Below are 17,332 nucleotides of genomic sequence, written 5' to 3' on the forward strand. Positions count from 1 at the left end.
GCCTCCTGAGTAGTCAGGACTATGGGTGCCCACCACGAAGTCTGGCTAATTTTTGTATTTTTAATAGAGATGAGGTTTACCATGTTGGCCAGGATGATCTCGAACTCCTGACCTTGTAAGCTGCCCATTTCGGCCTCCCAAAATGCTGAGATTAAAGGAGTGAGCCACTGCACCCAGCCAGTACAGGATTTTTTTTTGGGGTAATGAAATGTTCTAAAATTGGTTGTGATGATGATTGTATAACTCTGTGAATATACTGATTTTTTTTTTTTTAAAGAGAGAAAGAGAAAGAGAAAAGGGGGAGAGAGAACAGGAGTCTTACTCTATTGCCCAGGCTGGAATACAATCTAAAAGTAGGTATTAAAAACCTCTTTTATGTCAATAATTGTGCTTAACAGCAGAGACAGGAAGGAATAAAGAAAGAAAATAACAGTCAACCAACCAATATTTCATTTAAATCCGTGAAATGCTATGCAAATGCTGAAGAAATGTGATACTAAAAAAAAGTATGTTCTGTGGAACTAGGTTGAAGAATTCTATAAATATTCACTGAGTTTACTTGTTCCAGGTCTGAGTTCAAATCATCAATGTCCCTGTTAATTTTCTATCTCGTTGATCCATCGAATACTAACAATGTGGTGTCAAAGTCTCCCGCTATTATTGTGCGGCAGTCCAAGCCTCTTTATGTCATTGAAAACTTGTCTTATGTATCTGAGTGCTCCTATATTGGGTGCATATATATTTATGATCATTGACTCCTATTGTTGCATTGATCCTTTTATCATTACGTAATGTCCTTCTTTGTTTCTTTTAGTCTTTGTTACTATTAAAGTCTATTTTGTCAGAGACAAAAGTTACAACTCCTGTTTTTTTTTTCCTCTCTCCATTTGATTGGTGAGTCTTCCTTCAACCTTTTGTTTTGAGTCTTTGTGTGTCTTTGCTTATGAGATGGATCTGGATACAGCATACCAATGGGTTTTGACTTTTTATTCAGTTTGCGTGTCTGTGTCTTTGATTGGAGCGTTTAATCCATTTAAATTCAGGATTAATATTGATATTTGTGAGTTTAATGTTGTCATTTAATGCTAGCTGGCTATTTTGCCCATTAATTGATATAGATTCTTCATTATGGAGATACTCTTTACCTTTTGGTAAGTTTTTGGGATGACTGATACTGGTTGTTCCTTTCTGTGTATAGTGCTTCTTTCAGAAGCTCTTGTAAAGCAGGCCTGGTGGTGATGAAATCTCTGAGTGCTTGCTTGTTCATGAAAAATTGTATTTTTCCTTCATTTATGAAGCTTAGTTTGGCTGGATATGAGATTCTGGGTTGAAAATTCTTTTCTTTGAGGATATTGAATATTGACCCTCATTCTCCTCTAGTTTGTAGGGTTTCAGCTGAGAGATCTGCTGTGAGTCTGATAGTTTTCCCTTTATGGGTAACCTGACCTTTCTCTCTAGCTGCCCTTAGAATTTTCTCCTTTATTTCAACACTGGTGAATCTAATGATTATGTGTCTTGGGGTTGTTCTACTTGAGGAGCATCTTTGTGATGTTCTCTGTATTACCTGGAGTTGAGTATTGTCCTGTGTTACTAGGTTAAGAAAGTTTTCCTGAATAATATCCTGAAGAATATTTTCCAGCTTGGTGGGCTTAGTATCTAGGTGATGGATTGATAGATGCAGGAAACCACCATGGCACACGTTTACCCATGTAACAAACCTGCATGTCCTTCACATGTACCCTGGAACTTAACAAAATAAATAATTTAAAAAAATCTATATGACATATATAGTATATAGCAGTGTCAAGTTTTCCTTAGTATCAAGGTCATGATTCTGTTCACTGTCTCTCTCAACACTTCCTTTACCTTCTCATTCCTCAAGCTGTAGATAAAAGGATTCAGAAGAGGGGTCGCCACTGTGATGAGAACAGCAGCAACCTTGTCATAATCCAGTGGGGAGTTCTGATTGGGTCTCACATACACAAAGATGTTGCTCCCGTAGGCAATGGAGACAACAGTGATGTGAGAAGCACAGGTAGAAAAAGCTTTCTGACGGCCCTGGGTGGAGGGGATACTCAGAATGGTGGAAATTATGCACACATAGGAGCCAGTGGTGAATCCCAGGGAGCTCAGGATGACAAGGGCAGAGAGGAGAAAGTTTATCTTCTCAATGAGGTGAGTGTTTATACAAGCCACCTGTAGAAGAGGGGCAATGTCACAGAAAAAATGATTAATTTCTTTCCTACAGTAAGGTAGCCGTGTCACAACAATGGTTGGAACCAACACAAACAGGAAGGCTCCCACCCAGCATCCCAGAACCAGCAGGAAGCAGGTCCTGCTGTTCATGATGATGGTGTAGTGCAGTGGGTCACAGATAGCCACATAGCGGTCAAAGGACATCACCGCCAAGAGGATAAACTCCACTGTCCCCAGAAAGAAGTAGAAATATGTCTGGGTCATACAACCAGCAAAAGATATGGTTTTCTTTTCTCCTAGGAGGCAGGCTAACAACTTTGGGGTAATGACAGTGGTATATAAGATATCCAGAAAGGACAAATTACTGAGGAAAAAGTACATTGGAGTTTGCAGACGATGATCAATTCGTATCAGGGAGATGATGATGATGTTTCCTGTTGTTGTTAACGTGTAAGTTAACACAAGAACCATGAAGAGAGATATTCGAATGTCCAGGAGAGCTGGGAAGGCACTTAGTGTGAATTCAGTCACAATGCTCCAGTTTCCCATGTTGACCACTACATGGTAGGCAGGGTTTCCCTGAAGAAATGAAAAAAAAAAATCAGCTTAGGTAATTTTGTAAATATCTGTGGAAGATGAATTGTGGAGAACGTCTTATGTTGGGAGATGAGTCCTGGCATGTAGGACTATCTGAAAGTTATTGGGACAGTCAAGATACTATTCAGGTACACTTTTTTGTTTGTTTGTTTGTTTTTTCTGTAAAATAATGTGATAAGGCTGGACAAAAAACTCTAAGGTTCCTTCTAGTTATAAAATTTCTTTTTTTTCTTGGAACTTATCAAAATAAATAATACAATGTGATATATATAGTATATAGTAGTGTCAAGTTTTCCTTAGTATCAAGGTCATGATTCTGTTCACTGTCTCTCTCAGCACTTCCTTTACCTTCTCATTCCTCAATCTGAATGAGATGAAATTTCTAGTTTTTTCATCAGATGAAATTTCTAGTCTTTTCTCTCCTTTGACTTGATTTTTTCAGCTAAAAAATGTGCTAACATACTGATGTATACTTAAGCAGAATGCTCTTCTATTATTCTGGTTTACAGCTCCTGAGTGGCAAATCCTTTAAAAACTTTATAGTCTTTTCTATAACAAACTTTCTTTCACTTTGATGATTGTCATGAGTAAGAGATAAAAGTTGATTTACTTTTTTCTACATATGTAGATATCCGGAGTCTCCCAATTCTTAAAGTCTTTCCCTAGCATGTATAGACCTATGAAAACAGTCCAGAGATGTTTAAAAGGAACAGCAGCTCATGGTTCTTATTAATCATTTTAGATGATACTTCAAAAAGAATGAGTGTCTTGCCCTTAGATTGTGCCTTGTGTCTAAAACCCACCTCCTACAAGTTCTATGAAGTATCTAATATATATCATATATCTGGCTGGTCATTTGAGAGCACCATATAGAGTGTGATAACATCAGAGAGGTACAAATTATACACAGGAAAGCAAAATAGAGGTAAATAAGCTCACTTAATTTACTTTGTCAGCTGACATCCTAAAACTGTACTTCAAGATCATCTAGTTTGTTCTTTATCCCACTATGTGAGAAATCATTCTTCTGCAGAGACCTCCCCATTTTAGGTTAAAACTTACGTATGCTTTAACTCTAACCTTGATGCTTTATTTATCTAGATATCACTTAGAACCTCCTTAATAGATAAGTTAGCATCTCCTCTACTCTTTGCTACTGATCGTGGCCACCTCCTTTTCTTTTCCCAACCTCCCCCTAAAACTTCCTCCAAGATAAAGTTTGCCCTCTTATTTTATTTTTTCTTTTTATTATTTCAAGAAAGATATTGTTAGTGCAAAGAATTCAAAAATGCAAGTTCAAAAAAGAAAACTATTTTTAATCAAACTTCTTAGAGATACAGTTGCATATTGGTTTACATAATTTTAGGCTATTTTAAAGTTTAAATACCTGAGTATCTAAAATAAATTATACCAACAGACTATTTTGTAATCAGCTTTTTTTTCTTTTCCTTTCTTTCTCTTTTCTTTCTTTTTTCATTTTTTAGAAACATTTTATTATTTTTCCATGTCAATTCCTGGAAATCTTCACTATCATTTTTGAGAATTGTATAGCGTTTGATTCTATCAGTGAGACTGTGATATATTCAGCAAGTTGCTTAGTGCTGACAATTTAGGTGGTTTACATTTTTGTTTGTATAAATAGTGATCAAATAAATATTCTTCCACATAAATTTTTTGTGCACTTGTCTTACTAATTTCTGAGAATCTTCTTTTCCAATAGAATGTTTGCCCTCACTATTTGTTACTCAGTGCAAAAACCCAAGAAAGATTTGTTCTTGTAATATTAGATTTTACTTTACTAGAGCAGTTGATAATATTGAAATCACTTACAGATATCTCTCATGGGTACTTAGTTTGAGGGAATTGTTCTATATCATAGCTGGTCTCAGAGAGCTGATGCCTCAATAGCACTTAGAACCTCCTTAATAAATCTGTGCTTTTTAAAAAAAATACTGTGCTTTTTAAAAAAAATCTTTTATGCTCTAAATTTCAGTTTTCTCATCTTAGAATGCTGGGCTACACATTTAAAATGTCCATTAAAGTCTCAGAGTCCTGCTATCAGTACTTTTTGACTCCCTGACCCACCTCAAAGAGTATAACTTCTTTTACTCTCTAGTAAATAAATTGCTAAATGATTTGCTGAGTTACTGCATGGAAGTGGCTAATCACAAATACATATACTAATATAATAGCATGGGAAATTAACTTTCTGTGCAAGGCATATTGTTATCTGTTATTTGCGTGACTTGTATTATTATTTCCATGAGGTTGTTCATAGGCAAGTTATAGTTTACATTTTTTTTTGTTTTCAGTAATAATAGATACATATTTATTGAGTTTTTGGTAGTTGCCAGACATGGTTGAAAGCAGTTTACTCTTTTAATTTTCATTATAATTATATGAGATAAGCACTATCTTTTTCCTATTTTTAAATTTTACTTTAAGTATATTTTACATTTGAAGAGTCAGGTATTAATTAGATTAATGTGAGATAGTTCAAAGAAATGGATTCCAATCCTAGTTTTTACCACTTACAGCTCTTTTTAATCAAATTAAATTCTTTACTTCTAAGAAATAAAGATAATTATAATGTTCGAAATGACCTTCCATGAGGTTGAAATGAAGTCATATATGTGACAATACCTAATAGATTTTTGCTAAAACATTGGTTAAGAAAGGAGATGAACAACTAACGCTAATTGTTTCTTATCTAAATTAATAACAGTAAGTTGCAAAAAGATTAATTTTTAATGCATACTTAACTTGAATCATTTCAGGTTGGCTTATGACTCCATTCATTAAAAATATTGAAAGATCAGAGAGACTATACACAGAGAAGTAAATTTAACAAAAGTGATAGTATATTAGTAAATAAAACATATGCAAAAAAGTATACTTATATTGCATCAATTATATAATGTAAAATTTTCTTGTTTTATATGTGCAGACATAGAAAGGCTCAAACTTTATTATCTATAAGTGTGTGAATTTATAGCATTGTACTTTTGTACTTTGTATTTATTATTATTTATTGCTAACTATTTCTAACTCAGAAATATCTGTCAAAGATGAAATAACCCTTACTAGGTCACTGACTTCTGTTTAGCCGTCTCACTGCATATTCATCCAGCCATTGCTTGGATGACTTCAGTGATTAGTAAATTATTATCTTACTTTAGCACTGGCTGGATGAAAACTGCTTACCTTGAGTGGAAAACTCTGTTTTTTTTTTAAACTTCCAAATACATGTTCATGTACTGATTTTATAGATAAAATATTAATCTTTTCACCACGACAGCCCTTCAAACACCTTTAGGTTCTAGGTATCCTCCTTGCCCCACCTCTCAGTGAATTCAGCACAACACAAATTGTAGAGTGGCAAGTGGCCTTAAAAACTTATAGAGTAGATCTTCCCCAACTTCCATTTATGGGAGGCTGAAGCGGGAGGACTGCTTGAGACCAGGAGTTTGATATCAGCCTGGGCAGCATAGCAAGACCCCATCTTTACAAATATTTTCAAAAAACTAGCCAGGTATGGTGATGAGCATCTGTAGTCCTAGTTACTCTGGAGACAAAGGTGGCAGGATTGCTTGAGCCCAGCAGTTCCAGGTTACAGTGAGCTATGACCATGCCATTGCACTCCAGTGTGGGCAACAGAGCGAGAACTTGTCTCTAAAATTAATCAATCCAGCAATCAAAAACTATTAAGTCTCAGTTCTCAGGTATTTTTCCCCATGCAGGAAGACTATATTTTGTCTCTTTGCTTAATTCTTAATTATTTTAGTTATTTGGTAACTGAGTTTTTTGAATATAGAAATTCATACAAGCAACTCATTTAGATGTGGCTAAGTGGACCCGTTAAGCATACTTACCAAGTGACAGCTCAGTGAAGGGAACTCAGTAAAGTTTTTGGTATTTCATTTTTACCTTCATGATTATTGAACTATCCTTCCATTGAAGCTTTTACTAAGTAATCTTGAATGTTATAAATGTTTCACCAAATTAAAGGTGACTTGAATTTTTTTGTTTGCTTCTTGCCATTTCTCAATAAAGTTTTCTTTCTTCTGTCAGTTTTTCTTTTAAGTAAGTGGATGAATTATGTTTTTTTCATGGGCTTATTTGCCTTAGAGATTAAGATGAGAACAGCTCTTGGGGATATGGGTCAAAAGAAGTTAATTAATATTGTTATAAAAGAATGTTGGTTCTGAACTTCCTAATCACAAAGTTTTAGACTGAATACAAATAGACTAGTTAGGGGTTCCTTGGGGATCTTTTTCAGATATTCGCTTCTTCCATTTAAAGAGAAAAGAATACCTTAAAAATAATCTACAAGGAAGCTAAAAGCATGGAATACTTTTCATGGTTCTTAAGTTATTGATATAACAGGAAATATTCTATAACAATGTTTGCAATATCATATACTACCTCTTTCTATGTTAGTGTAATTTTTTAAAAAAGTTACACATGAAAATAGGGTCATAGTAAATTCCATAATATTTTTCCTCCCTGTCCTGTCCCTGTTAAAAAAAAGATGAGCCATTGTGTAATGATCACATCATGCTGTTATCAAAACACCTCATGTACCCCATAAATACATATATACCTACTATGTACCCACAAAAATTAAAAATAAAAAACTTTTAAAAGATGAGTCCTTGTACAGAACCCAGCCTAGTACAACTCTGTTCTTCCATGCCCTTGACTTATCTCTCACAGCTACAAGCTTTTCATAAACTTCTCTGTATTCTCTGATATATATATTTTTGATGAAAATTCTTTCAAACATTTTTTACTTAAATAAAAACCCTCATTTATAAATTATCTTAACAGTAATCTGACTTTCACTTGAGGACACTGATTCCACTGAGTTAAACACACATTCTCGTTTTCATATACAACAGCAATAGAGTTACATAGCTGCAGAGACATTATAACAATACGACAACAATATTATATTGCTTTATATTTATATTATATCAATTATATGTTATGTAATATGCTATATGATATACATTACATGATTATACAATATATGCTTATATATAAATATATAGTATGTTTATATTATTTTATAATTTTGTTTTTATTATTTTGCTCTAAATTTCTGCTTTCAATATGAAGTTATTTCCTCTGGTTTCTGATACAAGTCCTCTTAGGCCCATAGCATGCAATCATTTTTATTTTTATAATATACAATCTTATAAATTTTCTATGGTTCCACCATTTATTGCCTAAATTTCGAGAAATAAGCAAGTAACTGCTATAGAGCTTTCAAGTAAGACAATTGTGGAAGCGATTTTTTTAATTGACTCTTGCAGTGGTTCGTGTGAACACCTTTTGTCAGCTGTTTTGATTTGCTTTTGTCAGCTGTTCACATGAATCACTGAAAGAGTCAATTAGGAAAACACTTCCACGATTGTCTTACTAAACTTGACAATTAAAGTTTAGGTTGATATTCAACCTAAAACTTGAATATCTGTTTTAAAAAATAATTTCAACTTCTATTTTAAGTTTGGGGGTACATATACAGGTTTGTTACATGGGTATGTTGCATAGTGCTGAGGTTTGGGGTATGGATGATCCCATCATTTGGGTAATGGGCATAGTACCCAATAGGTAGTTTTTCAGCTTACACTCCCTTTCCTCATTTTCCCCCCTAGTAGTCCCCAGTGTCTATTATTCCTATCTTTATGTCCATGTGTACTCATTGTTTAGTTCCCACTTATAAGTGAACAAGTGGCATTTGCTTTTCTGTTCCTGTGCCAATTTACTTAGGAGAATGGCCTCCAGCTGCATCCATGTTGCTGCAAAGGATGTGATTTCATTTTTTCTCATGGCTGTGTAGTATTCCATGGTGTATATGTACCACATTTTCTTTCTTTCTTTCTTTACTGAGATGAGTTTCACTCTTGTTACCCAGGCTGGAGTGCAATGGCATGATCTTGGCTCACCCCAACCTCTGCCTCCTGGGTTCAAGCAATTGTCCTGCCTCAGCCTCCCGAGTAGCTGGGACTACAGGTGTGCGCCACCTTGCCCAGCTAATTTTTTGTATTTTTAGTAGAGACGGGGTTTCACCATGTTGGCCAGGATGGTCTCAATCTCTTGACCTTGTGATCCACCCACCTCTGCCTCCCAAAGTGCTGGGATTGTAGGTGTGAGCCACTGCGCCTGGCCCACATTTTCTTTATTCCACCATTGATAGGCATCTAAGTTGATTCTATGTCTTTGCTATTGTGAATAGTGCTGCTATGAACATTTGTGTGCATGTGTCTGTGGTAGAACAATTTTATATTCCTTTGGGTACATACAGTACTGAGATTGCTAGGTCATATGGTAGTTTTAAGTTCTTTGAGAAATCTCCAAACTGCTTTCCATAATAGCTGAACTAATTTACATTCCCACCAACAGTGTATAAGCATTTCTTTTTCTCTGCAGTCTTGCGGGCATCTGTTACTTTTTATTCTTTTAATTTTTATTTTAGGTTCATGGGTACATATGTAGGTTTGTTGTATAGGTATATTATATGTCATGGCGATTTGGTGTACACATAATTTTGATACCCAGGTAATAGAAGTAGTACATGATACGTAGTTTTTCTCTCCTCACCCCCTTCCTGCCCTCCGATTTCAAGTAGGCCTCTGTGTTTGTTGCTCCCTTCTTTGTGGCCATATATACTAAAAATTTAGCCCCTACTTTTATTCTTTTAATTTTTATTTTAGGTTCATGGGTACATATGTAGGTTTGTTGTATAGGTATATTATATGTCATGGCAATTTGGTCTACACATAATTTTGTTAGTAAATTTTGTTACTAAAAATTTAGCCCCTACTTATAAGTTAGAAAATGCAGTCTTTGGTTTTCTGTTTCTGCATTAATTCACTTAAAATAATGGCCTCTAGCTGCATCCATGTTGCTGAAAATGATATGGTCTATTCCTTTTTTAAAGCTGCATAGTATTCTATGGTATCTATGTACCACATTTTTTAAATCCAGTCTACAGTTGATGGACATTTAGGTTGATTCTATATCTTTGCTACTGTGAATAATGCTGCAGTGAATATACTTGTTCATGTGTCTTTATGGTAGAATGATTTATATTCCTTTGGGTATATACTCTGTAATGGGTTAAATGGCAATTTTGTTTTAAGTTCTTTGAGAAATCTCCATACTGCTTTGCACAATGGTTGAACTAATTTATACTCCCACCAGAGGTGTATAATCATTCCCTTTTTTCACCAACCTCTCCAGTATCTGTTATTTCTTTCCTTTTTAGTAATACCCATTCCAACTGGTTTGAAATGGTATCTTATTGTGGTTTTGATTTGCTTTTCTTTAATGATTCGTGACGTTGAGCGTTTTTCATTTGTTGGTCACTCATATGTTTTCTTTTGAAAAGTGCCTGTTCATGTCTTTTAGTCATTTTTTTAATGTGTTGTTTGTTTTTTGCTTGTAAATTTGTTTAGGTTCCCTATTGATTCCAGATATTAGACCTTTATTGGGTGCATAATTTGCAAATATTTTCTGCCTGTTTACTCTGTTGATAGTTTTTTTTTTTTTTTGCTATGCAGAAGCTCTTTAGTTTAATTAGGTCCCACTTGTCAATTTTTGTCTTGTTGCTATTTCTTTTGAGGGCTTGATCACAAATTCTTTGTCAAGGCTATTGTCAAGAAGGCATTTCCTAGCTTTTTTCTTTAAGGATTTTTATAGTTTGAATTCTTGCATTTAAATCTTTTAAAAATTTGAATATCTTGATCTTACTTCCAATGATTATTTTCTCTTAAGTCATCTACTACACTATTATAAATTAGATCTTGCCATTAGGTAATCTCTGAAATCTCAAACTCTAGTATATCAAACTTGAACTATATTCCTCCAATTAAACAACTGTTTCTATGCATTTCATGATTTCATCCAGATCTCCAGCTGATAAATTCCCTCGTTTTCTAGCAACCTTTCTGCATTCATAGATAGATCAATATTTTAGAATATTTTACATATATGCATATATGAAACTATTTTTTTTCTCAGTATTTTAAAGATGTTATTTTCCTATCTTCTGGTTTGCACTACTTCTCACAGAAAATCTGCTGTTAAACTATTTTTGTTCCTTAGTATGTAATGTGTCTGGTTTTCTTTTCCCAGCTGCTTTAAGATCTTCTCTTTATCAATGGTTATAAGAAATTTGATTATCATGTGGTTTGGTGTAGTTTTTTTTTTTTTTAATTTTTTATTGGATTATAGGTTTTGGGGTACATGAGCAGAGCATGCAAGACAGTTGCGTAGGTACACACATGGCAGTGTGCTTTGCTTTTCTTCTCCCCTTCACCCACATTTGGCATTTCTCCCCAGGCTATCCCTCCCCACTTCCCCCTCCCACTGACCCTCCCCTTTTCCCCCCAATAGACCCCAGTGTTTAGTACTCCCCTCCCTGTGTCCATGTGTTCTCATTTTTCATCACCCACCTATGAGTGAGAATATGCGGTGTTTCATTTTCTGTTCTTGTGTCAGTTTGCTGAGGATGATGTTTTCCAGATTCATCCATGTCCCTACAAACGACACGAACTCATCATTTCTGATTGCTGCATAATATTCCATGGTGTATATGTGCCACATTTTTCCAATCCAGTCTATTATCAATGGGCATTTGGGTTGATTCCAGGTCTTTGCTATTGTAAACAGTGCTGCAATGAACATTCGTGTACATGTGGTTTGGTGTAGTTTTATCCATGTCTCTTTTGCTTAGGGGTTTGTTGAGTTTCTTGAACCTTTGAGATTATAATTTTTATAAAACTTGGAAACTTTTGGTCACTATTTTTTTCAGATTTTTTCCATTATCAATTTTACTTCAGTGACTCGAAGTGTGATTTGCTTGAAGTTATACCACATTTCACTGATACTCTGTTTGTTTGTTTTTATGTTTTCTCCTCTATGTAGTGTTTTATTGGTATGTGTTCAAGTCCGTTACATTTTTCTTTTACAATGCCTGATCTGTCATTGATTTTATCCCGCATGCTTTCTTATCTCAGACATTGTACTTTTCATCTCTACTTAACAACAAATGGAATGCAGACATAGTAACGATTTTAATGTCTTTGTCTGATAATTCTATCATCTTTGCCATTTCTGGATCAGTTTCAGTTGATTGACTTTTGTGAGTTTGTTTTCCTGCTTCTTCGTATATCTCTTAATTTTTTGATTGGACGTGAGATGCCTTGCTGGGTTCAGGATATTTTTGTTCTCCTAAAAACATTCTTAAGCGTTGTTCTGGAGTACAGTTCAGTTGCTTGGAGATAGTGTGATTATTTTAGATCTTGTTTACAGTCTTTGAATAAGTTAAAGAAGTCTTAGAAGACTATCACATCACAAACACCTAATAAGAATGAGGAGAGAGAGATATATATAGAGATTTTTGTTGTGGAATGAGTACCTCCACAGTGGAAGCTGACATAAAAACAAGAGCCTGTGGGGAATATACATCCCCCTAATGTCACTTGAAGTGACATTGTACAATAACATTAAGGGGACCTACATTGTAATCCTTAAGATTTTAGGTGCTACATTGACATCTTTAAGCTCCACAGGGCCTAACTGTGAGTTCCCCTGCTTTCCCCAGATATGCCTCCACCCTGCAGCATAAAGCCTTCTGGCTTTGTGAGATGGACTACATAAGTAAGTGGCTAGGTAGGTAGGTAGGTAGGTAGGTAGGTAGATAGATAGATAGATAGACAGACAAAACTTCTACTCAGAAGGCTCATCAACCTCCTAATTAAACGATATTTGAATAAACAGTCTTACAACTCTTTCTTGAGTTATAGGCAAAGATCATGTCTGATTTAGCATGCATCTTACCCTAGACCAGATTAGCAATTACTCACATGAAACAACAGTAACTCTTTTGAAAAATGTGAATATTTTACATAACATTTATTAGCATACATGCTAATAAATACATGATGATAAATCTGAAAATAAACATGGAGAAATACAATTAATCCTAATCCTGTTATCACAATCACCAATGCTAAGATACTGGTTAAAGTCTCTTCTTTCTCTTCTCTGTCTACTACTCTTCGGGAGAATTGACACTCAACTTGAAATTTCTTCAGATGGTCATTGTCTGCAGACTGATGCTTCTTTTGCCTACTTGTGCATATGATTTGGGTATTGCTATAGAATTCAGTTCCCATGATGGAGGAATATACTTTGTGAATAATAGAGTGTGTTTTGATGGTCAAGATTCTTATTCTTTTTGGGCATCACTAGAAAGCTGAAAGGTATTGCCTTGATTCTTCAACAACAGTCATCACAATCACTGTTTTAGCCAAAAAGCCAGTGTCCCTGCTGCTTATCTCAAAGGTAGAGACCAAGCACTATTGTAGTCTGTTTTCTATTACTATAAAAGAATAGCATAGACTGGAAAATTTCTAACAAAATAGAAGTCTCTTTAGTTCATGGTTCTGAAGACTAGGAAGTCCAGGAGCACGGCATTGACATCTGGTAAGGGCCTTTCTGCTCTCTCATGACATGGAGGTAGCCATCACATAATAAGAAGGCAAGAGTGTGTCAGGTCAAGTCTTTCCTCCACTTCTTATAAAGCCACCAGTCTCATCATGGGGACCCAATCTTAGTGACTTTAATCCTAATAACCTCCCAAAGGCCTCATTTCCAAATACCATCAACCGAATTTGCTGAATTTGGGGATTAAATTTATAACATTTGAAATCTGTGGGACACATTTAAACCATAACAGTTACCCAAATGCTGGAATGTCTCTTCCCAGTTTCTACCCTGAAAACAAACTCTTGACCCTCTCATATACCTTATGCTTTAAAACTGTGTACTGAGTATTTCTAGAAGTATCTTTACTTCAGCTTTAAGTTGGTCTTTCCTCTAGTCTCATTTTTCTCCCACTCTCAACCTATGTTTTCTTTCTGTGTTTGAAAATTAACTTTGATTTTTTAAACTAATACAGGCACATAGTTAAAAGTGAATAAATGCCAACATTTTTGTACAAAAAAAATGTTTCTGTTTCTTCTCTCTACTTTTCAGACCTTTTTTTCATTGGAAATTACATATTTTTAAAATTTAAGTTCGATGACACATATGCAGGACGTGCAGGTTTGTTCGAAATTATTTTAAACATGTTGGTTGTTTCTTTTAGTGCTAGCTTCATATTTCCAAATAAATGCTTATGCTGTTCTGTCTTATCAAATTTACGCATTATCTATTATTGTGCTAAAAGAGGACTTTTAAGTTATTTGCTCACTTTCTTTCTCCTGTATCTGCTGTGCAGAGATATCACAATTTTTAATGGAATAAAAATTGAGTTTTTATAATATTATGTTATGCCAACATTGTTCACTGTTGATCCAGGAAGGGTATTATAGTTGTTTCTTTTTTTGAAAGATACATTTTGCTAAAATTATCTCATAATTTTTTCCATTCGTACTGTTTGCTATCTACTATTTCCTTATTTAGCCCTCAAATTCTATAAAAAGTTTTGGTCAAGAATCTACTAATTTTATCCCCCTTGTCCCTTCATTAGACTATCTTCCTACTATGTTCTTGACTGATTGATTTGTTCTAATGTGATCTGACTGATGTATAGTTCATTTCACATTTCATTATTTCTGCATTTATTAAAATATTCTTATTGTATCTTTAAATAGTAATTTGGCTAGATATAGAATTCTAAATTGAAATACATTTCCTGCAGAATTTTTAAGCAACATTTTTACTGTTATTAGCATATAATATTGCTATTATTATAATGGCATTTTAATTCCCAGTTCTTTATATGTGATGCTTTCTCTTTAGAAATGTTATCATCTTTTTGCATCTGTTTTGAAATTCCAACATGCTGTGCTTTTGTGGCATCTGTTTTCATTCACAGTGCTGAACAGTCAGTAAATCCCTTAATTCACATTTTTATTCAGGAGACTTTTATTAGGCTATTTCTTTAATTTTCTTCACTTCACTTTCTTACTTATTTTTCTTTTTCTAGAAATTTTATTATTTGGATGTCTCTCCTGTATTAAGGTGAATACCTTTGCGTCTCTCTCACCTGTTCTCTGTCTCTGTCTTGCCCATTTACTGAGAAATGTCCATAAATTTATAATTCAACTCCCCTGTTTTATTTATAACTTTTTGTTGTTATATATTTAATTACAGTGTTTTATAGTTCTCAGATCTCTCCCATTCCATTTCAACCAATTCTTGTTTTTTGTTACTTTGGATAAAATATTTTATCTTGGCCAGGCATGGTGGCTCACGCCTGTAATTAATCCTAACACTTTGGAAGGCTGAGCTAGGCAGATCACCTGAGGTCAGGAGTTTGAGACCAGTCTGGCCAACATGGTGAAACCCCGTCTCTACTAAACATAAAAAATTAGCCAGGTGTGGTGACAGATGCCTATAGTCCCAGATACTCAGGAGGCTGAAGCAGGAGACTCACTTGAACTCAGGAGGCAGAGGTTGCAGTGAGCAGAGATTGTGCCACTGCACTCCAGCCTGGGTGACAGAGCAAGACTCTATCTCAAAAAAAAAAAAAAAAAAATATATATATATATATATATCTCCAGGAATGGGGAGGAATATTAATTGTACATTATTTTGAAATTCCCCCTTTTCTACATTGCCTCTTTTCCTCCAGATTAATCTTTTAAATGCTTGTTTTAGATTTAAATTTTCCACTGTAAGCTTACCACAAATATCTTGTTAATTGTTGTTCCTTATTGGTGTTAAGAGCAAGATACTAAAATGCCGTCTGGAAATTGTATGAGTAATTGAAACTTACTGATGAAAGAGCTTTCTGTGTAGAGCAGTAAGGTGGTAAACCTACTTTTTAAAAATAGCATTTTTAGTTGTAACCATCTCAAAGCTTTGCAGTGGGGGGCATTTAATTTCTCTAGAGAAGAATTATCTCAAATTTGACTTGGAAAGCAAATGTCTGGTCACTGGAATTCTGGGTCCATGGTTTCAGGAGACAGAGTCTTAGGTATCCTAATACAAATATGGAATAATTAATTTAATCCCCCTTGTTTTCAGCCCCATCCCTCACTTGGTATCTGGTGATTTTGAGTTATATCATTTTATTGGTCAATATCTTCAGTTTAACGGAGACTGGAAATGTGGGGTGGATAGGTTCCTGGCTACCTAGCATAACAGAGGAGATGTAAGTTTTTAAATGAACCTCTCTTTTTAGCTTTACACTACTGTTCCCTATTATACCTGATGTCCTCATGTTTGCAGCTGTTCCTCTTCACTTTTTCTAGAGATTAAATTTCTAGTCTCTTGCTATGGGGTATAGAGTCAGAGGAGAAGAGGAGAAAGGTAGTTCTCATATTTATATGTGAGTGGGATAGAGACCAGGAATGCCAATTACTCTGTTATTACTTTCTTTTTTTCTTCCTTTCTTTTTTTTTTTTTTTTGAGACGGAGTTTCACTCTTGTTACCCAGGCTGGAGTGCAATGGCACGATCTCGGCTCACCGCAACCTCCACCTCCTGGGTTCAGGCAATTCTCCTGCCTCAGCCTCCTGAGTAGCTGGGATTACAGGCACGCACCACCATGTCCAGCTAATTTTCTTTGTATTTTTAGTAGAGACGGGGCTTCACCATGTTGACCAGGATGGTCTCGATCTCTTGACCTCGTGATCTACCCGCCTCGGCCTCCCAAAGTGCTGGGATTACAGGCTTGAGCCACCGTGCCCGGCCTACTCTGTTATTACTCTCAACTGATTCTTTCATTTTCAGTCATTCATTTTAATTCCTCTTCCCTTCTTTCCAAACCACATCAATGATGTTTGCTATATACCGACTCTTTGGGAGTTCACGAAGAAAGGTACATTGACTGTCTTTTCACAGGGATTTCCCTCTGTAGACACTAACGCTTATTCAACTCTGCAACATCAAAAAATCTTTCCTCTATCCTTTAAACTTCTCATAACTTGATAGAGGTCATTCCGTCATCCTCTAGCCTCCATTATTTCAGAGAAGGCAGCCACAATTTTTGTTGTTTCTCTGTCTACTTTTAATATGTTCTCATTATCTTTGGGTTTCAGCAATTTGACTATGATAAAACTAGTCATGATTTTTCTTTCCTTGTTTATCCTAATTGAGTTTCTGGACTTTTAGTTTGATATATTTTATTAAATTTGAAAAATTATTGCCTATTATTTCTTCCAATAGTCCTCTGCCCTATTCTTTCTCATCTTCTGGAACTCCTGTTACCTGTGTATTAGACAATTTGATATTGTCTCACAGATCTTAGACATATTTAGAAATTATTTTTCTTTATGCTTCAGTTTGAATAATTTCTACTTTGTCTTTAAGTTTATTCATTCTTTTGATAAAACTATTGAATTTTCAATACTGTGTATTTTGTTTCTAGTATTTTGTTAGATTTATTTTAATATTGTGTGTCTGAGAAAATTTTACCTTTTTTATGATACAAATAATAAATTATATTTATATGGTAAATAAGTATCAACAGTCAATGAGATGGGGGCTAGAACAGAAAGCTTAAGCACTGCCATCTT

General features: G+C 34.9%; 1 protein-coding gene across 2 annotated transcripts in view; it reads right to left on the reverse strand.

The window, feature by feature from the left end:
- Positions 1-308: 308 nt before the first annotated feature.
- The window catches only part of OR6M1 (olfactory receptor family 6 subfamily M member 1), a 33,029-nt gene continuing 16,005 nt past the window's right edge, over positions 309-17,332 (reverse strand). For both annotated transcript variants that reach the window (XM_054241680.2, XM_017978507.4), the window contains exon 3: positions 309-2,775. In XM_054241680.2, the coding sequence (XP_054097655.1) occupies positions 1,804-2,775 (972 nt within the window). In that variant the 3' untranslated portion in view covers positions 309-1,803. The remainder of the gene's footprint in view (positions 2,776-17,332) is intronic.

The sequence above is a fragment of the Callithrix jacchus genome, chromosome 10 (assembly GCF_049354715.1).
Source record: "Callithrix jacchus isolate 240 chromosome 10, calJac240_pri, whole genome shotgun sequence".
NCBI lineage: Eukaryota > Metazoa > Chordata > Mammalia > Primates > Cebidae > Callithrix > Callithrix jacchus.